General features: G+C 49.6%; 7 protein-coding genes across 7 annotated transcripts; 4 read left to right on the forward strand and 3 right to left on the reverse strand.

Moving 5' to 3' along the window:
• Positions 1–4971: 4971 nt before the first annotated feature.
• On the forward strand, positions 4972–5409 carry PV08_00121 (uncharacterized protein; the record flags this gene model as incomplete). Its single annotated transcript, XM_016374489.1, has 3 exons — positions 4972–5001; positions 5122–5193; positions 5269–5409. The coding sequence occupies 3 exons, from the start codon at positions 4972–4974 to the stop codon at positions 5407–5409; spliced, it is 243 nt and encodes an 80-aa protein (XP_016239765.1).
• A 352-nt stretch (positions 5410–5761) lies between these two features.
• Positions 5762–9607, reverse strand: PV08_00122 (uncharacterized protein; the record flags this gene model as incomplete). The annotated part of the gene is made up of 2 exons (XM_016374490.1): positions 5762–6055; positions 6113–9607. 2 exons carry the CDS (start codon positions 9605–9607, stop codon positions 5762–5764), a joined length of 3789 nt encoding a protein of 1262 aa, XP_016239766.1.
• An 862-nt stretch (positions 9608–10469) lies between these two features.
• Positions 10470–11927, forward strand: PV08_00123 (uncharacterized protein; the record flags this gene model as incomplete). Its single annotated transcript, XM_016374491.1, has 4 exons — positions 10470–10482; positions 10557–10654; positions 10709–10878; positions 10937–11927. 4 exons carry the CDS (start codon positions 10470–10472, stop codon positions 11925–11927), a joined length of 1272 nt encoding a protein of 423 aa, XP_016239767.1.
• A 314-nt stretch (positions 11928–12241) lies between these two features.
• PV08_00124 (uncharacterized protein) lies at positions 12242–13316 on the reverse strand (the record flags this gene model as incomplete). The annotated part of the gene is made up of 2 exons (XM_016374492.1): positions 12242–13131; positions 13277–13316. The coding sequence occupies 2 exons, from the start codon at positions 13314–13316 to the stop codon at positions 12242–12244; spliced, it is 930 nt and encodes a 309-aa protein (XP_016239768.1).
• Positions 13317–14114: 798 nt separating this feature from the next.
• Positions 14115–16227, reverse strand: PV08_00125 (uncharacterized protein; the record flags this gene model as incomplete). Its single annotated transcript, XM_016374493.1, has 4 exons — positions 14115–14309; positions 14360–15903; positions 15954–16121; positions 16206–16227. The coding sequence occupies 4 exons, from the start codon at positions 16225–16227 to the stop codon at positions 14115–14117; spliced, it is 1929 nt and encodes a 642-aa protein (XP_016239769.1).
• Positions 16228–16708: 481 nt separating this feature from the next.
• On the forward strand, positions 16709–18695 carry PV08_00126 (uncharacterized protein; the record flags this gene model as incomplete). Its single annotated transcript, XM_016374494.1, has 2 exons — positions 16709–18577; positions 18627–18695. 2 exons carry the CDS (start codon positions 16709–16711, stop codon positions 18693–18695), a joined length of 1938 nt encoding a protein of 645 aa, XP_016239770.1.
• A 1309-nt stretch (positions 18696–20004) lies between these two features.
• Positions 20005–20643, forward strand: PV08_00127 (uncharacterized protein; the record flags this gene model as incomplete). Its single annotated transcript, XM_016374495.1, has 2 exons — positions 20005–20408; positions 20487–20643. 2 exons carry the CDS (start codon positions 20005–20007, stop codon positions 20641–20643), a joined length of 561 nt encoding a protein of 186 aa, XP_016239771.1.
• Between the last annotated feature and the right edge of the window lie 254 nt (positions 20644–20897).

The raw sequence follows: 20897 nt of genomic DNA on the forward strand, positions 1-20897 counted from the left end.
TCTTAACATCATATCTACCGTTAAAGAGAAACACGAAAGGAAGGCCGCCTGGGGCACTTAACAAGCCTAAATTCGGATAAGAATCTATACAAGGAGAAAATCTATTCACTATCGCGCTAACCCAACCTGAAAAGAAAGTAAATATAGAGGCCAATATGATTCTGAATAGCTAAATAACTTAATGAGGGTAAACCTATATAGAACCCTCAGGATTATCTAGTTTAATGTCTGGAAATCCGCAGAAAAGGTCATGATCGACTTTATGGTAGATGAAGCGGTAAGAGACACTGATATCCTAGCAATATAGAAGCCATAGTGTAATAAATATAACGGAAAAGGATATAACCCTAGTGGCGGCCCATTTCGACTAATTAAGGCCGAAATAGAAAACACTAAGGCGAGTATCTACATTAATAAAAGAATCTTAACAGAAGATTATAAGGTAATCAAAGTCACACTAAATCTAGTCTCTATTCTACTATATCTCAAGATTAATGAGAGAACAGTAAAAATAATTATCTATTTAGTATATAGTCCACCGCCTATATTACACTTAGTAAGAGAAGTCCTGAAAGAGCTAGCCCACACTATACAAGCGATTGAACAAAGACAAGAAGAGTAAATCCTTCTTGAAGACTTTAATCTACATCACCTAACCTGGGGGGAACAAGACTCGAACCGACACATCATATTAGCCGACCTTATTCAAGCAACTCTAGAAAATAGCTTTAACCTAATCCTCTCAAGAGACATTATCACTAGGGATATTAAGAAGAACCTCGGTCAGCTAAGCGAAAGAGTAGAAAAGTTAATAATCGATCTAGTATTCACTACAGCAATGATTACTAACTGAGTAGTAAGCTGTATAGTACATCGAGACCTATATAAAGGGTCTAATTATCTTCTAATTGAAATAACCATCGCACTAGATAAACTCGCTAAGTCGGCACCAACACAGAGAAGAGCCTGGAAGAGTCTCAACAGCGATAAGTTTAAAGACACCTTTAAGTAAATAATTAAAGTACTAAATAGATTGAAACTCGATATAACTATAGAAATTGATATGTATATCTGAATCCTAGTAAGAGGAGCATAGGCGGCAGTAAAAGAATTAACTTCTCTAGCATGAATAAGTTAATATGATAAGAACTTCTGGACATCGAAATACACTAAGGCGGTAACCAAAGCCTCCCACCTTCGCTAACAAGCTCATAATACCCATGACCTAGAAGACAAGAAAAGAGCCCAACAAGCCACAGCACATAAAGGAAAGATACTCAAAAAAGCGAAAAGGGCATACTTCAAGAGAATGATGCAGAAAGTCTCCTAGAATTAAGGAAAACTCTAGAAGCTTAGTAAATAGGCGAAACAGAAAGCGAAAGAACTACTTGAATTTAAGTACTTCGATATACTAAAAAAAGATAACATGAAAGCGATTAGAATAGAGAAGAAAGTAGATATCTTTCGCGAAGAATACTTTCTCTTCCCTCTCAATATAGATCTAGAAGACCTACCAGGATTTAGATATTTAATGTAACTAATAACTTTAGACAAGATCTCACAAGATAAACTTATAACCATAATATAGAAAACGAAGCTAAATAAGGCACCAGGTCTTGACAAACTCCCTAACCAGATTATGAAGATAATCACTGAGTAAGTAATAATAAAACTAGTAAGGTTATTCACAGCATATCTTAAACATAAATACCACCTAAGGGAATTTCGAAAAGCAATCACGATGATACTAAAGAAATCAGGAAAGAAAGACTACACCAACCCCGCGGTATATAGACTAATCGCCCTACTCAACACACTTAGGAAAATTCTAGAATCTATCGTAGCGAGACAAATTAGCGACCTCGCAGAATAATGAGAACTCCTTCTAGACACCCAATATAGAGCGAGGCCAAGAAGATCCATAGAGACCACACTCCTCAATATCTATGAGTAAACTAGAGTAGCCTAAACAAGAAGTAAAAAAGCGATAGTCATAATTTTATTAATAAATATAGTGAAAACATTTAATTAAGTCTCTCACACACACCTTATTCACAACCTAAGGAAGAGAAGAATACCACAGACCCTAGTTAACTAAGTAGTAAGCTTCCTAAAAGATAGACAAATATCAATTAGACTTGGCGACTACACTTCTTAACTAATAGATATTCAAGTCGAAATCCCATAAGGATCGCCAATTTCATTAATTCTCTATCTATTCTATAACGTAAATATAGTAGAAGACTATACGAAAGCAAGGCTTATCTTAAATATTATAGCGTTTATAGATAATAATAATATACTAGTCTATAGCGACTCAATACAAAGTAATTACGAGAAACTTTAGAAAGTTCACTAGATCTATAAGAAATAGGCAACATAATATGGCTCTTAGTTCAATGTTAATAAATACAAAATAATTCATATAATAAGAGCGAGGAGAGATAATATACAATAGCCACTTATACTAGATAATCAGATCATTAAGCTAGATAACAAGCTTAAGATCCTCAAGGTATATCTAGACAGAACGCTAAGCGAAAACGCCCATATTAAGGCCACCCTAGACAAGGCGCTAAAGCTACTAGCGACGATATAAACGCTTTAAGGCTTTAACTGAGATGTATCGCTCTAGACAAGTAGACAGATTTACCTCGATATAGTCTGACCAGCACTTATATATAGATCTCTAATATGGTATAGATTAGAAGGAATCCTCAAAGAAGAAAGAATAACGACCAAAAAGCTATAAGCAGTTTAAGGGCAATTTTTACGGATAATCGCTGAAGCATATAAAGCGATATCGATCGAAGCTCTAAAAGTAGAAACCTATATTTAACCACTCAATATCTATCTCACTAAACTAACGCTTAATATTGTAGCGCGCTACGCACTATTAAAGACAAAAAGAGGGATAGAAAAGCGAGTAATAGTAATTTTATGTGGACACAAAATCCGCGATTGAACATTAAGATACTAGGGGCCTTTCTAGATTCTCCAGGCATGAATCACCACTATCTCCTTATAACCGCTAGAGAGGTAGATAAACCTAGATAAAGAAATAACTAGAGAAGCAAACACAAAACTCCTGAACACAGTCAAAATAGTAATCATGGCCAACGGCCATAACTACTGAAAACGTCGCTGGGAAACAGGGTTAAAAGGCGCTCATAGTTGGATCTTGCAACCGCGCCCTAACGCCAAAATAATCCAAATCCATAATGGGTTGAAGAAATATTAGTCTGCTATCACGGTGTAACTATATATAGAGAAGATCGGCTTCCGAGCCTTTCTATATAAGAAAAGAGTCCCGCAAATCGACAGTTTATTCTGTCTAATATATAACAAACTAGAGACTATACAATATATCCTACTAAGGTGTCCGAGATGGGAAGAAGAGAGAGAGGAATACTTAAGGACGGAACTCAAAAGGGGAACCCGACCGTCATTGAAGTCACTCCTGAACACAAAGAAAGGCTGTCTCGCCGCAGCTAGGATGATACAGAGAATAGAACTGCTACCACAGTTCCAGTCCTGCGATATTGACGAGGTGGAGGAGGAAGTTGAACAGGAAGGACAAGAAGAGGAGGATGAGGTGTTGATAAGAGGATAGAGAGGGGTGGTGGCCCGAGAAGGGCAATGTCTTCATTAGCTCCACGTGTAGTTAGACGGACGTAAAACGGGATCAAATAAATAAATAAATAAAGCCTAGACAACAGGGGATACTTTCTAATTTCATTAATGTGATTCTATGTTATCAAAGGTGACGCCAGTTCCGCACATTACTGTATCGATTTTCACCCACCATTGACTGTACATGACCGGTACCGCCGGTACGAATTGAGAGTCGAGGCAGGAATCCGAGAACACTGAAAAAAGAAAGGTATCGAAGAAATAGAAGATCAAGAGCGCGAAGCCCATCAGACGCGTCTCGAAATTGGATCATCGAGTGCACTGCATCACATTCCCCGGCAAGGGTAACTCGGTCGGACACGAGGGAGCATTTTGAGTGACAAATCTACAAGTACAAAATGCCGTCTGGACGGGTTGTTGCTTTGGGGTGGCCTCTGCAGGAGCGAAGCTTGCTCGCCTCAGCCATTTCATAACGGATCACTGGACAAAGCCACGGTCACGTTGATTGTCTTGTGGCCGACTGCAGCCAGCGAGAACAACATTGTCGTCAGGTCTGTGTGTAAATAGGCAATTGCCAGTTAGGCTCGATCTGTGTACCTAGTAACTAGTAGTTAGGCTCCGCATGTTTTGACGGTCTGAGATGCAAGATCCGTAAGTCTATGATGGAGTGAGGCTCTCGAGAGCTTCAGAGCGGAACTTGTTTGGGTGTGCAGATAGACTCGTGCTTCCGAGCAAGTGAAGAAGGGGGGCCCATGGCGATTGGGAAACACGGATATCGCAGAGAATACATAGGCTCAATATCGTGTTAGTATATACATGGACCAAAGCGATAATATCACCACACGGAGCGGATATGCTCGAATAAGTTCGGTGCCACAGACTCCACAGTCATCCTCCAAAACGAAGAACAACCTCATAATCCGTAGGTAAACTAAAGTTTCTCGTATAAAATAGGTGGCTAAGCTCCACGCGGTGATTGGATCGCTCTTGGTCTTGGTTGATATGGTGGTCTACAGGTACTTAACGACAAAGGTTAGGAGTGAGTCGAGGGTGTGAGCGAAGGGCGGCGTCACAATTTTGCCCAATCAGGTAGGAGTCTCGAGCTGTTTTTAGAATGGCCATGGGCTGTTCGAACCTTGGCATAATTTCTCCGCAAACTCGAACTAGCATTGATTGCAATTGCTCGTGTTTGACCTGCGCTCGTTCACAAAAGAAGCAAAACATTTTGCGCCGACAGAATCTCTACCAGCCAACCGGTGACATTCGAAAACACAACCCGTACCTCCTCCGTGTACCTTGTCCCTAGACGTTACGACCAACACATTCATCCCCGCAACCATGCCTCAAGCACAGCCTGAACTAAAGAAGGTATGCCATTTGCACCACTACAACCTATCTCTTACCTTGTCATTCCCACTACAGACGACTGTCCCTCTGTTGCATGTGTCACGACGTGCCATCGCTGACCTCCGCCCGCGCTTAATCTAGTACATGGAAAAACGCCTCTTTGTCCAACTCAACGCCAATCGCAAAGTCATTGGTATCCTAAGAGGTTATGATGTATGGCCCGTTTTCCCCCTACGCCGCTCACTCCCACGGGCGGAAGGAATAGTCAACTAACGAAACGAAACGCAGGTCTTTCTGAACATAGTCTTAGACGATGCCGTGGAAGAGAAACCAAGCGGTGAGCGCGAACGTCTAGGGATGGTGGTTATCCGCGGAAACAGCGTTGTGATGCTCGAAGCCCTGGAGCGCATGGGCGATGACCGACGATGATGACGGCGAATTCGAAATCAAGTTGATGGTGCAGTGGAATTACGATAAAATATTGATTGGCATACATTCGAGGCGCGGGCCCAAAAAAGAAGAGAATAATGGCGTTCTTCAAGATTCATAAGTCGGGTACACGAAATCTGGGCTTTACCCGAAAACCTGTTGGATTGAAATTGCATTGCGGTGGTACACTGTTATACACAACACGCCGTCTGGGTATCGATAGGGCAAGTCCCTCGTGAAAAGTCTAAGATTATGGATTGCGGCCTGCACCGACGGCGCGATTCCAACGCGCATTTCTCTCTCCGCAAACGATTACTGAAACTCAAATTGCAGCAACGTCCTCTGCGACTGCTCATGCCTTCGGTGGGGGCTTCAATTTGAGCACGACACGACCAGGTATGGCGCTCTGTTGTCGCACTGGTTGTTGTTGTTGTTGCGGCGGCGACGGTTGTGGTGGCTGTTGCACGGGAGGAGTGGGCGTGGGACGAGAGGACTGCGAACCCATTTTGAACGTCAGTTTCAGGCCTCCACTGCCGCCCACACTGGGCCGAGAATGTATTTCTGGACGGGCAGCAGGCACAGGAGGGTGCCATTTTGGTATCGCCTTCGACCTGACTCTTTTGGTTGTCACGAATCTGAGTTTGCCCTAAACACCGCCGCGTTAGCTGAGATCTTCAATGCAAAATATTCTAGGAGATTGTACCTTTCCAAGATTCTCGACCTTCCAGTACCGTGGCAACCGTAGATTGACCTTCATTTCATCCTTTGGTTCGTACAGCAGTCGGCAGAATTCAAGCATTGTCTGCAAATCATCTAGGGTAATCTGGTCGTAGCACACCGCGCTCCAGAGAGCAGACTTGAGTTCCTCATGACCTCCCAGCTCCTTTTTCAGAGCAGTCATTGCGCCTTCCATGGTCTGCCGTCTAGCTAGATCGGCCTGTCGAGCGTCGGCTACAGCTGTGTCCTCAATTACAAGCCCGTCGGCTGCCGGCTGGACGGTGGCCGTCTTGTCCCCAATGGCCCGCTTCGCGAGGACCTTACCAAAGGATCTTTGAAGACGTTGCCGAAGCCATGGCGACGAGTCCGCAACCATACAATACAACACATAGCGAAGTATTGACGGCTCATCGAGGACTTTTGGCGTTATGAGAACATTGTATGCAGCCTCCCGTAGCATGTCGTAGTTCCCGGGACGGGTGTACTGCAAGAAATGTAAGGGTGAATATTGACTGATACCGGCGCTAGCAAGGACTGACTGGCACTCGAGAGCCGTCCGCGAATACAGATTCTGATACGAACTGGTCCATTCGTCCATACGACGATATCGATCAATTTCTTCGACGAATTGGTTCTCCAGTTGGCTCATCTCGTGCATTTCATCCTCCAGGTCAAGGTCCATGTCATCTACACCCACTTGGTGGTGTGGGCGGGCAATGATCGCCGCGGTAAGTGCCTTCATGAGTCGAGCCACGTAGAAGGCGTCCGAGTAATCGTTGGCAGAATTGTCGTTAAACTTGAGCTTGTCCAATAAAAACTCTTTGACTTCCTTTGGTGTATGCCCGCGACTGTCTCGCACCCTGGAGATGGCTTCGATAATCTCGCATTGTAAAAGGTATGCCAGTTGATCAGAAAAGTCGTTTGGCCGTGTCATGGCTAGGCCCTGTTCAGTTGTGCAATACAACTCTTCAAATGCCTTTTTCAGATGAAATAGGCCAATGTTCTTTGCGTTATTTTCGTCTCTTGCGTGTTTTACAAGGCCTTGAGCAGCTAGCGAACGAACTCCGTGGAAGTAGCGTCTGTCCATCAACGTTCGAATGAAAATGGATGACACAAGCGGCGACGGAGGGTAACTCGAGATATGCCTCAATGCTTCAAGCTGCGCAACGACATCTCGATCCTGCTGAAGCTGTGAAGTGAACATGTATCCTGGCATCTGGAGATTGATCTGGCAGATCCACTCGAAGTCGGCGTCTAATCGTATCCATTCGTACGACTCAGAGTTCATCCGTTCTTCGTCGTCGGCACTCCATTCGGTGATTCTCCAGTTGGCAACATCTTCTTCGCTCTGCAGAACGTCACCGAGACAGTATACTAGAGCTTCACCTTCCTCCTCTCCGACGTCAGTTGCGGCTTTGGTACTGGCTCTTGCTCGCTGCTTCTTGCTTCTCTTGAGTCGCTTGTATTTTGTATTGTAGGGGATGTCGAAAGTAGTCTGGACGTCTTTGATCTCCACAATGTGTTCGTATGGCGTCCCATCAGCCTCGTGAATTCTAATCGTCATAGGCCCTGTGAAAACAGGTTGTGCTGGAGCCGCATACACAGTTTGGAAGTCTTCGCGAGCATCGCGAATGAATGTATCAACATCGAGCTCCCGGTCCGTTGCTGTCGTGCCTTGGGTTTGCTTGATAAGCATTTCCACCACGAGCTTCTTCTTGTTGAACCGCTGGAATGCAGAGAACCTTGGGCAGCCCGCCCCCTTGACCCACTGCGCCAGAAAGTCGTCATACTTAGTATGACCAAACCGCTCTGCTGTCTTCTGAAACAGGTCTGTTGAAAGGGCGTTGTTGACCAGATCACCAGTTCGGGCTCTGGTGAGGATCTTTGCAAAAATCGCCGGCATCTTTGAAGTTCCTTGCGTCTTTGCGATGCGACGGTCCAGGATGAAAAGTACCACTGGTGCCTTCAGAGCAATGAACTCATATTCTGCTGGATCAACGTGGAGCAGCGCACCCATTTCGTAAATCGACGGGCGCTCGTGGTCGAGCTCATAGACACGGTCGGCCAGTTGTTTCATATGGTACCGATACTCGTTGTTACCGCACAACTCTTTCATGAAGAGATTCGTGATGAAGTAGGCGCCACCAATAATGACCCAGTTGTCTCGGGGCTCTTCTGCAATGATATTGATGCCAATCCATTGCGCCACAATGGCATGAACTAGCTGTCTTGTCACTTCCTGGGCTGGATCGATGACGTCCTCAGGATAAAGTAACCGCGTGCTGCACATCGATACGCCTGCGAAAATAGATATGTCTGTAGATATATCTTCGACGAAGCACATCGAGTAAGACCGGAAGGGGCAGGAAATGTACTTGTGTACCACAAAGTCGACAGCCTTGGTTAGAGGAAGGCAGGTATTCTTTGTCTCTTCTGCGCGGCCCGGTAAGCAGAATGCTAGCATCTCCACAGCGTTACGACCGAGTTCTTCCACTTCTTGAGCATCGCGAAACTCGCCTAGATCGACGCGTTCAAAGGGACCTATAGCAAATCCTATCTGCTGTGGGGCTAACTGTTGTGAGCAGGAGAAGGAGACCGTCTTCTGTGTATTGTCGCTCTTGTCCACAATCTCATCGGTCAGCTCTCCGGAGCACACTACCATCATCTCCTTGCTTTCGATGCTCTGTCGAGCCTCTTGGGAAGACGGGTCAATGTTGAGAGCAGCCAAGTCGAGGGATAAGGCTTGATTTAGAGCATCACCTACTGTCCGTGGACATCTGATGGATATGTCCCAGGTGCATCGACTATTAATGAGGTCAACACATGGGAAGAGCGATGAAGCCCCTCCACGACCTAGCTTTGATCGGGTGTAGGCATGAGGCCAACGACCGCTACCACGTTTTCCAGCCACGAACTGAAGAGTTTCCCTAGCGTGGCAGGTCTCGAACTCGATCACCAGAGTGATGGGGGTGAATTTGGCAACAGTTGTATCTGTCAAGGCCTGAGTCGCCTCGGCAGCAGAAGCGCCAGCAGTGGTGGGGTCTGAGATTTTGATGGAGCCAGAAGCTTGTGTGTGAACTTCTGCCACCTCGACTGGGAGAATCTTGAGCTTCTTGGGGAGAGTGATGATGAGATCCGGATCTGGGCTCGGCCCGATTGACCGAGCGATCTTTTCGGAGAGAAGATGGTGCTGATGAGCGGTACTATTGGAATGCAGAGCGAGTTGTTCGCAAGGGTCTTCATGCCGTACTGAAGGAGGAGGTAGATTGTTCACCAGGACCTTCTTGACGACACATATGCGGCCGTGAAGTCTGATTTCTCGCAGGTCTTGTGCATCGGGGTAGATGGTGATCTCAGTTCTGCCAGCGATTTGTTGGTTAAAATTGACCTCAATGTCGACCTTTTGATGAGCCACAGTGAAAGAAGGTATGGGCACTGCGGAAGGCGCCAGCGACGGCTGTTGAAGGTCCGCGGACTCCATCACGACGAAGTGTAGTTTGAGAATCCGCCTGAAGGATGAATCTGCATCGCAAGCCTGTTGAGTCGGACTCTGGCAATGCGATGGCGAAGAGATGCCGTCAAAGCATCATGCTGAACAAGGCGAAAGGAAGGGATCTCGTGGCGAACAGGCCAGCCACGCAGGAAAGGTCCACGGGAGCAAACGTCACGAAAATCTCAACGAAGCCGTTTGTCGATTGTTGTGAGGTTGAATGGCCAGAACGATGAATGCTACAGAGGGTATTGTTCGATGTTTCACCGACGAGGTTGATGGCGACGCGATGCCACGTGAGAACGAAAAAAGACGTGGAGGACAAATGAGGCCAAATGACATCAAATGACGCCGAAAGACAAGGCATTCTCGACTGTCATGATGTCAAGGACAGTCACCCTAAAGGTCACAGCCTAAAAGATGGTCTTGGCACTAAAACATTGGGTCTGACGCGACTCAACCTGCTCTCATAGGCGGATGTTCAGGCCCCAACACGAGAATATCCTTCCGTCAGACAGGACCATCGTCATTCACCGGTCGACTTCATGCTGCCGCATATGCATCCACTCCCCAAAAAATCCATAACTTCACCCTCACCAGTCTCTTACTCTCGCTCCTGGAGCAATCTTTCTGTTCTCTTCTTCAATTCGAAGGAGATTCCGTCCGTCGATTGCTTCCGTCGATTAATCCATTCTTTTACGACATCTCCCTATGCGCCATGTCCAGGTAGTTGCCGGTAACCCTTGCTCCTGAAGCTCCTTTTCAATCCCCGCGCGGACCGTCTCGGTTCTCAGTGGCATAGACTTCTAGAACAACTCAACGATCTCTACTTCAGACCCCCGACGCAGCAACAATGGCCGAGTCAGGTAGGTGGAACACCTATCATCCCATATGCACCTACGACTGTGGCAGCTTTGAGCCTGACGCGCAGTTTGCACAGTAGACCCTCTCTCTGACCAGGCCATGGTCCATCTGATGGCCTACAAGTACCAGAGCGTGGACAAGTCGTTCATTTCAAACTATATACTGCGACACTATGTAATTGCTACTTCTCAACTGAGTAGAATGACATCCAGCTAATTCCCATTCTAGTGGAATGGCGCCGTCAAGCTGTTACCAATGTGGCTTGCTCCGAATATGGTCACTCTATTGGGCTTCATCTGCATCCTAGTCAATGTTGTCTTTATCCAGATTTTCATTCCTGATCTTGTCGGACCCGGGCCTACCTGGGTCTATTACAGCTTCGCCGCTGGTCTGTGGTTGTAAGTGATGACGCTGCCGAAGGGGATGTTTGCGGGTTTGAATCTGACTGGACCCGAGGTATTCGACCATGGACAATATCGATGGCAAACAAGCACGACGGACTGGCACTTCGAGCCCTCTTGGCGAGCTGTTCGATCATGGCATCGACTCGCTCAACTGCACATTGGCGAGCCTTTGCGAGACGGCTGCCATGGGACTGGGCCCAAGCAAGACGGGTGCGTTTACAGCACTGGTGCCTTGCCTGCCCATGTTCTTCTCCACCTGGGAAACGTACCACACCCATACACTGTATCTGGGTGCATTCAATGGTCCGACTGAGGGATTGATCCTGGCTTGCGCAGTGATGATTCTCTCGGGCTATCTAGGCCCTCAGATCTGGTCACACCGCATCGCTGAATATGTTTCGCTTCCGGAAAAACTACCCTTCGACATCCCTTCCGACCTTACGTTTCGCGACCTCTGGGTGCCGATCATCCTGGTGGCCTTCTTCACCGCTCATATCCCAGCCTGCGTCTACCACGTCGCGAGAGCCCGCCACCAGGCTGACTTGCCACTGCTTCCGGTCTTCTTAGAGTGGGCTCCCATCATCATCTTCACAGGATGCTGTATGGCATGGCTTGGCTCACCTTACTCGACTTTGTTGGCCGAGAACCATCTTGTGATCTTCTCTGTGACCATGTCGTTCGTCTTTGGCAGGCTTACAACCAAGATCATTCTCCACCATCTGACGCGTCGGCCTTTTCCGTACTGGACATCGTCGATGGCGCCGTTGGTTGGTGGTGCGATCATGGCCTGGCTTCCCCTGTTCGGCCAAAAGCCGGTCTCACCCACTTTCGAGCGCCTGTACCTCTATGCCTACCTTCTGTATGCGATGGCGTTGTACTTTACGTGGGCAGTGCGAGTCATCAACCGCATCTGCGACGTTCTCGACATCAACTGTCTGACCATCAAGCGGAAGGAGGCGGATACTAAAGACGCGCATGCCTTCTCGAACCATGCCAGAAGCACCTCCAACGGCGCTGTGCGCAAGACGATGAAGAAGCAATAGAGAACCCTCGCCAACACCGATCAAGTTTTACCATCGAAATTCCAAAATACACCATTCAGAGTTTTCTTCTTTATATCAGCGCATGTGAAGGAAGATCTGTGCAGCAACAGACGCTTGGGATACATAAAATGGAGTTACATATAGATTCTGTCCTCACGTTATCACAAAAGACATCAGTTAGCACAGGGGAGCAAGCATATTGTGTATGTGCTTGGGATGTTCTTTTATTATCATATCCACTTTTGATATTGTTTTCCTCTTACGTATTCATCTGAGGCACCTACCTCGTACCTGGGGGGTTTAATTCACCTTTCTCATTCCGGCTGCTGGTCCTTCCACTTCTCCCTCAGACTGTCGACGTCGAACCCACACAGGCGCGCCTTGGCCACGATGGCCCTCGCCTTGCCTTCCACAGGGGCGTCGATCATCTTACCGTCCATCGCCCAGGCTCCTTTGCCCAGGTCCTCGGCGCGTTTCTGCGCGATCACGATCCTCACGGCCCACTCGACCTCCTGGGCACTGGGGCTGAAGATGGCCTGGACCGTGCCGACCTGGCTCGGATGGATGCACTGCTTCCCGTTGTACCCCATGCCCTTGCCCTGCTCGGACTCGGCCCTCAGCGACTCGTGGTCGGCCTCGGACTTGAAGCTCGTGGTGACCAGGTCGATGGTGCTGGGCAGGTTGTAGGCGCGCGCGGCCGTGGCGATGGCCTGGCGCGCGTACAGGAACTCGGTCAGGTCCCGGGTGCGCGTGATGCTCATGTCGAGCGCGTAGTCCTCGGCCGCGAACACGAGACCCTGCAGCAGGCCCGGCGCGGCGCGGCAGATGTCGTTCAGGCTCAGCACGCTCTTTGCGCTCTCGATCAGCGCGAGCACACCGACTTCGCCGGCGCGACTGTGTTCCAGCACGTCTCGGATGAAGGTCAGGTCGCTGGGTCCCTCGACCTTGGGCACGACCAGCGTGGTCAGGTTCTTCGACTTCACCACCTCTTGGAGATCGGCCAGCGCCAGCCCCGAGCCCACGCTGTTGATCCGCACCGCGCGCTCTTTGATGCCCCGCGGCAACTCCTGGTCCAGGGCCCGGCGGACCGCAATGCGTGCTTCGGCTTTGAGGCCCGGCGTCACGCTGTCTTCGAGATCGTACGCGACGCAGTCGGCAGTCAGGGAACGGGATTTGTCAAGGAACCGCTGGGACGATCCGGGGACTGTAGATGTTCTCAGTTTCAGTGCGTCGCAAGTTCCGTCGACCAACTCATCGGGTGTACCACCACCAGACACTCAAGCCGGTGTGCGAACGTAAACCGACGAGAGCAACAACAACAAACCAGAGAAACAACCGGGGAAACATACCATAGAGCATCGCCCGCCGCAGGACGTTCTTCGCCGCCATTCCTGGGCAACCTGGAATTCTCTCCCCACTCGAAACTGTCTGCGAGCGTCTGTCTCCTCTGTCCCGGGAGCTAACCCCGAGTGAAGCCCTAAGTTGAGGCGCAGTCGTCGAAGAAGAGGGAGAAGAAGAAGAGTAGCTCCAGAACGTGAAGAGACAAGGAGTCCATCAGCGAGAGCTTCCCTCAACAAGCTGCTTCTTATACCTATACACCGCACGTCGCGAGATTGCACTTCTCGTAAATGTTCGACCATCTCGGAACCGTTCAATATGCGGGGAAAACAGGCCCGAATTCGGCTCTCGCAGAGAAGTCAGCAGCCCTCTGAGTCGCCGTAGAGCAGTGCGGAGAACTCCAGCATCAAGATTCCATGTCTGTGCGAGGTGTCGAAGTCTAGACACTGTACCTACCTTCCTACCTGGTTAGTAGGTACTCGGCAGTACTGGGACCAAGAACTAAGAGTGCTTCAATGCGCTTCGCTACAAGTGATAAGACGTATATCCTCGCAAACTGTGCCAGCTGTTTCTCGTCCATTTTTGTGTATTTACCTCCAGCTGCGACGCCATGCAAATTGGATTCTAACACACGACATGACGCTTGCCGAGAGCCCGAGTACGTCCAAGAAGAAACCAAGGCTCAAGCTATGTACAAGTGACTAGCTGAACCGAAAATTCTTTCGACCAAGCGCTCCTGGCCCGCATTGAAATATGTCCAGGCTCAAATCTTCAAGTCCAACAGCTCAATCATCATTCTTCGTGTCATGTCATGCCTCATCGTAGACACTAGATAAACCACGCTCAAGCTTACTGAATACGATCGAAAGAAGGGTCCCTGATACTTCCGCCAGCATCCCCCAAACCGGCAACAGGACGGTTGTACGACCAGCCGGCGAATTGTTGTTGCATTGTCTGAGAAAGGACAGGTCCCTCGACATACGAATCTTTAGGCACCTCGGATGTGAACTCCTTGTCGAAGTTGTCGGTATCCCTAGCGTCGACCTATTTCTTGTCAGAGAATTTACGGTTTGGACTCATCAAAATGCACTTACCACATTGGGTTTGAAGCTGGGTTCGTACTTGCGCTGCAGCAACTTTCTCCAGTCGATACCCGCAAAGAAATGATGGGCTTTGATTTCAGCTGCACCGCCAGCACCCAGTCGACGCTCAGGGTTGCGGTCAAGCAGCTTCTGAAGAAGATCCTTGGCAGCAGCAGGAACAATCTCGGGACCAGGGAAGTGTAAAGGCTCTTGGAGGATCTTGCGGTACATCTCATTGGTGTTTTCGTCATAGAACGGCGGTAGTCCAGTTAACATTTCGTAGAGAAGAACACCCAAGGTCCACCAGTCGACAGTCTTTGTGTAGCCGTGACCGAGAAGAAGCTCTGGCGCTAGATACTCGGGGGTACCACAGAAGGTATTAGTGCGGTCCTCATCCTTCATGTCCAGCTTGCACAGCCCAAAGTCACAGAGCGCAATATGACCGGTGTAGTCGAGAAGGATATTCTCGGGTTTGAGATCCCGGTAGATGACCTTGAAACCGTGCAAACATTCCAAAGCGCACAGCAACTCTGCCGTGTAGAATCTGGATCGGTTGATGTCGAATCGCTGTTCCTTTTGGAGATGATGGAAGAGTTCACCACCATTGACAAAAGCCAGCACGAAATAAAGTTTGTCTGGTGATTGAAAGGAGAACTTCAATGGTGTGATGAACGGATTGTTGATCTGTGCAAGGACCGATCTCTCTGCAAGAGTATGTGCGACTTCGGACCGTGATATGATGTGAGCTTTGCGAATTGTCTTGAGAGCGTAGATTCGACCAGTGTCCTTCTTCATGACCTGCATGACCTTGCCGAAACTGCCTCGGCCGACCACTTTCAATAACTCAAAGTCGTCGATCTTCAGACTGCCATGGCGGTTCTCAACATAGTTGACACCAACCTTGATAGCACCTGTGCCGAACTGAATGTCGATCCATTCAGTACCCAGTTGACCTGCTTGCTTCTCCTGAGAATTCCAAGCAGCTTCAGCCTTCTCATTCTCCTTCTTGCTCTTCTTGGGGTCCGGAACAAAAGTCTTAGCTTCCTCAAATCTTGGAGTGACCCTGGCGCCGCCAAGGAAGATATCCTCACTTCTGCCGACTCCTGGTCTTGCAGCTGGGTTCCTAAGGTAGAGCTGAATGCTGAGCTCGCAGACGCGCGAGACATCGAACTTGAATGAAGTGTTGTCACCGGCCCAAAGTGGATTCTCCGGGTTGCCAGATACCGCGTCGACAAACACTTGGACCTTGTCAAAATCAAGAAGTGCGTATGGTAGATATTTGCTGTTGTATCGACCGTGAACAGTGGGCGCAGCATTGATACCAGCATGAGTAGACATCGGACGGTTGGAAGGCGCATAAGATCCGGAGGTCAACGAGCCGGCGGCGTAGGAAGAGCTAGGTCTAACTGAGCCCGACCCGCCCGAGCCATAGAAGCTGTTGAAGATTGACTGGTACTGTTGTGGTAGAGAGAACTGCTTTCCTTCGTGGAGAGTGACTATCAAGATGCCAGGTTTTGTGTTTTGCACCGGTGGTGAGGTGAGTGCCTCCGAAGCGGCTACATATGGTTAGCCACGACTAGATAGGTACCGAGAGTACCAGACTTACCAATGCCATTTGCTGTGGTCGCAGATGAGGTGCTCACATTGCTCTGAGTCGTGGTAAGATCATTGCTATCTACCGAAGGCGCAGCAGCATCATCTGGCTTGACAGTCGAGGTTGATGTCGACCGACTCGACCCGCTCATCAACGGCGCAAGGTGCGTCTCCTTCAGTTCTAAGACCCTATCAGCACACAGAACTCACAACACAACGACATTATCAAGACCCGCGGAGCAGTCTCATATTCATGGCCACATACTCTTTGTCAGTTTCCACGACATCTTAACGCTTTTATCCCTGCCCGCGTTGGTACGCCAACAACTTTGGATAAGTTTTGGATACGTTCACAATTCAAGGTGAGATACTGAAAGCCACAGGCAGCAAGGTTTCGGTTTGAATGACTTTTATTTCAGGAGTGTGGCTGTGATCGGTGGAGGAGGGGTAAGGACCGTCGAGAGAAGGCAAAGGTGAGGGAACAGTGAGGTGAAGCCCGCAGCCGAATCGATCTGAACGCAGGGCAGGACAACAGGTTCGTCAAAGAAGGGACCGTCTGGAGGTGTGAAGGCGCTGCACAGGTTTGGTTGAAGGAGCCAGTCCCACAACAGCCGTGTTTATCGAAAGGCGAGAAGCTGATGAGTGTTTTGCTGCGAGCGACTTAGTCAGTAGGAGACACTGACAGAGACACCCATCGGCCTCACCAGGGCCTCACTAGTCGGTTCCGCGCTAGCCCGTCTCGGCCGGCAACTGGCCAGACGCCCAGCCATGGGTCACGTGCGGCCGAGGCGCTTGGCATCTGGGGGGCGGTACAGGGTGAAGGACGTAAGCCGTGCGAGAGTTCGACAGTCACCCCTGCCCATCGCCACCACAGCTTCTCTTCCCGTACCAGAACACCGCTCCCGGCCCATTCGATCTACACGCAAACCCGTCTGCTACAACGTTGACGAAGCTGACGACGTTGACGACGTTGACGACGACTCCGCGCCGTCGACACCTCGTCTTGCCACTTTTAGCCGAGGCGACCCACTCCAGTCCGCAGCCTGCGACGCGACGACATTTGATGATTACGCGCAATATCTGTCTCCCGACTCAGACATAGAAGAGGATGAGCGTATAGCGAGGAGCATGGGTGTTATTCGCAAGAATGCAGCCCTTAGAGGGGGTGACGGCGGCACCAAGTATCATTGCGACGTGTGCTCGATCGACATAACCTCTACCGTTCGCATATCCTGTGCCAACTCTGCCTGTCGCGAATACGACCTTTGTGTCCCTTGTTTTGCTCGGGGCGAATCTAGCAAGACTCATGATCCACGGACACACGAATATCACGTTGTTGAACAGAACTCGATCCCCATCTACACCGAAGACTGGGGCGCCGACGAAGAACTACTCCTGCTCGAAGGCTCGGAGCGCTATGGGCTTGGTTCCTGGGCCGATGTGGCCGAGCACATTGGAGGATATCGGGAAAAGGACGAAGTTCGCGACCACTACATCAGCACCTATATCGACAGTTCATTATTCCCTTTGCCGGAGTTAGCCGATCCCGCTAACACCGAGCTTTTTGAGCGCATCCCAAAGGACGAATTCCAGGCTCGTAAGAAGAGACGTATCGAAGAGCGCAAAGAGGCCGCGAAACATGCACCGCCAGCAACACCCAAGCAGAAACCCACGGCCTCTGTCCCCGCATGCCACGAAGTTCAAGGTTTCATGCCTGGCCGACTGGAGTTTGAGACCGAGTTTGCCAATGATGCCGAGGAGGCAGTTCAACACATGTCATTCGAGCCCGGTAATGGCTTAGATCCGATTACTGGTGAAATGGATGAGGAGACAACTCTTAAGATGATGGTCTTTGATATCTACAACTCTCGATTGAGGGCCCGGTCGGAGCGCAAAAAGATCATCTTTGAACACAATCTCCTTGAGTACAAGAAAAATCAACTCCTTGACAAGAAACGGACCAAGGAAGAAAAAGACCTCCTACACAAGGCCAAGCCATTTGCGAAGATGATGAACCACGAAGACTTCGAGGCGCTGAACAGAGACCTACTCCTGGAACACAATCTGCGTCTTGCCATTCTTCAACTCCAAGAGTGGAAACAAATGGGCATCAGCGATCTGAAGGGCGGAGAAAAATACGAGAGCGATAAGCAAGCTCGGGCGCAACGAAATCAACCTCAGGGACAATTCGACCGAATGCCTCAAATCCCCAAGAAAGGCAGCCAGCTGCAACAACCCGACCTACCGACCGAGGCGTCTAAATTGACGAACCCCGAACTGCCACTTCGGTTCCAACGCAAGCCAAAGACCGTACCCCAATTTACTGATAGTCAGCCCGCAGTAGAAAACGACTTTGACAAACTGTTCGCTGAGGCCAATGGTCCCGACAGCACATCAGGTCCGAAAGCAAAGGTCCGATATGAGGTGCCGCTGCTGCCTGGGGTGACGCCGTGGAATCTGGAGAAGGATAAGAGCCTAGCCCCAGATCTGCAATTGCTCAGCGAAGAGGAGATCCAACTGTGCAACGTGCTTCATATCCGCCCTAAGCCATATTTAGCCTTGAAGGAAGGACTGCTCAAGGAGGCCATGAAGCAAGGCGGCTACATGAAGAAGAAAGAGGCTCGTGGAGTCTGCAGAGTAAGTGTGAGAGCACAGAGGCTTTGATATCATACTGACCTGCTCCCAGATTGACGTCAACAAAGCCAATCGCATCTTTGACTTTATGATTCACAGCGGATGGATAGCCAAAGCGTGAGCATTCCTATCTACAAGGGTGTCGATTTTACTTAGACATTTGCCACCCTTCACGACCCATCATCCTTGACATGTTGTAAAGCTCCTCAACAAAGAGCCCGAAGCCATGGATCCAGCCCAATGCTTCTATGGGACTCTGGTATGGGGCCCCCAAGCCACCTCTGCAGTGTTTGAGTAAGAACATATTCTAGAAAGTGGATTCGAGGATTGATCTATCCATGGAACTTGTGAGGAGACAATTCGATTCATGGCCACATGGTCAGTTCTATGATCCCAGGGATCCAGCCTCACACGTGACCGGTCTACGATCCTCCTGTCTCTACGTCATCACGAGGCTGACAACACTCTTGTTGTCATGACATGGTCAGTGTGGGAAGCACGCCACGGGCACTGACACACGAGGCCCAGAAGTGCTTTGGAGTGAGAGTCAAGGAGATGAAGTGGAGAGGTTATCCAGCTCTACCATGATTAACGCATGTATGATGTACATACCATACCTTTTCCCGTAGATACCTTATCCATCAATGTGCATACACTGGTCCTCCGTAGCCAAGCGGATGTTGCCATGGGGCTGCTGGCACGATCCGCCGCTCCGAGCTACGAGTGTCCTCTGCTTTTTTCAACCTTTGCCATTGAAGTGCTTTCTCCGTATGTGCTCGACGACAGAGAACAGACCTGGCATGTCCCTCAGCCACAAGCCCCCAGAAGTGTCTGTCAGAGGCGAACCAATCAAGCTTCGTGTGTCGGTTGCATGTAATCTCCTCAGCTGCAACATGCCGTCATTTTGATGTCCTCTACAGAACAACCCCAAGGTCAATCGCAGATACGAGTCCCTTGTCAGTGTCAGGGATCAGCTCGGGCCTGAACAAGGGTCGCCATCCTTCCACAGTTCTACAAGAACAGCCGACATGTGGCGTCATCTTAGGTCTGTTTGGGCCAACGAGGCTGGCGATCTGCAGCGATCCCTGGCCTTGCAAGGCTCATTGATACGAGAGTCCTTGTACTCTACGTCACCCATTCGCCCTTGAGATCAGAATCAGAAAACCGGATTCAGGGCACGACAAGGGCCCAGAAGGGGTTGATGAGCCCTTACGGGGGAGTCTGTGTTCTGTGCTCTAGGTAAGAGTAGACGACGGAGGAGAACGAAGTTATAAAATCACCTCGCCCGTCCTGAGGACCAAGATATTCTCGATTTTCCATCCTCCGTCCACCCTTGAAAGCAACAAGCTCATTTGATACTCCATATTATCAAATCCCACTCTCCACTTACAGACTACCACGGTATACCCTTCCGTCGGAACACATCAAACATGGGTCTCTTCGGACACAAGTCTACCGCCACCGAGCCAACCCCGGCTGCACCCAACACCACCAGCGCCGCCGCTCACTCCCGTCACCCTCGGCACTCGTCTTCTTCCTCCGACAGCTCTCCCAGACGAGGCGGCTTCTTCAACAAGCGCCGTGACTCGTCCCCCGACTACCACCACGACGGCCGCAGTCGCCTGTCGCACTCGGGCTCCACCTCGCGCGGCTCTGGCGGTGGTCTCTTCAGCCGGCACCACAACGAGGATCCCAGCATCATCACCGCCCGCGAGAGAGTCGCCAGTGCGGAGGCGGCGGAAAAGGACGCCGACAGAGCCCTGATGCAGGCTCGTACAGCAGTCAGGGAAGCCCGGGAACACGTCAAGATGTTGGAGAGGGAAGCCGCTGAAGAGTAAGTCGTGCCACGGACCCGACACAGATGCCAAATGAGACGATCATGGTCGTTAACGTGTGCGTTTCTCACAAACAGGGCTCGTCTGGCCAAGATCAAGCAGCAGAGTGCCAAGGACATTGGAAAGAGAGCAAAGCCTCTTGGACGTGAGTTGAACCCTTGCCTTATCTACCTGTATCCTCGCGAAGTCTTTGCTGCTGCGAGCTCGATGCCAGAAGTATTGACGCTGACCTGAGGGAATACAGGACATGACCACTACTAGTTAGAGACACGATACACGGGATACGATGCACGATGCCTGGTTCGTCGAAGAGGATGAAACTCAGCAAGTCATATGTGTTTGTCTTATACTACCCATGAAGCCTCCTCTCGAAGGCGGTGATCATACTCTTGTACCAACATATGACCCATGTACTACTATTTTGCCCTTTCGCATGTTCTTCGTTTATGAGCGAGCGTGGGAGAGGCGTCTTTTTCCAGTCTTTCAAC

Source organism: Exophiala spinifera (genome assembly GCF_000836115.1).
Source record: "Exophiala spinifera strain CBS 89968 unplaced genomic scaffold supercont1.1, whole genome shotgun sequence".
Classification (NCBI taxonomy): Eukaryota; Fungi; Ascomycota; class Eurotiomycetes; order Chaetothyriales; family Herpotrichiellaceae; genus Exophiala; species Exophiala spinifera.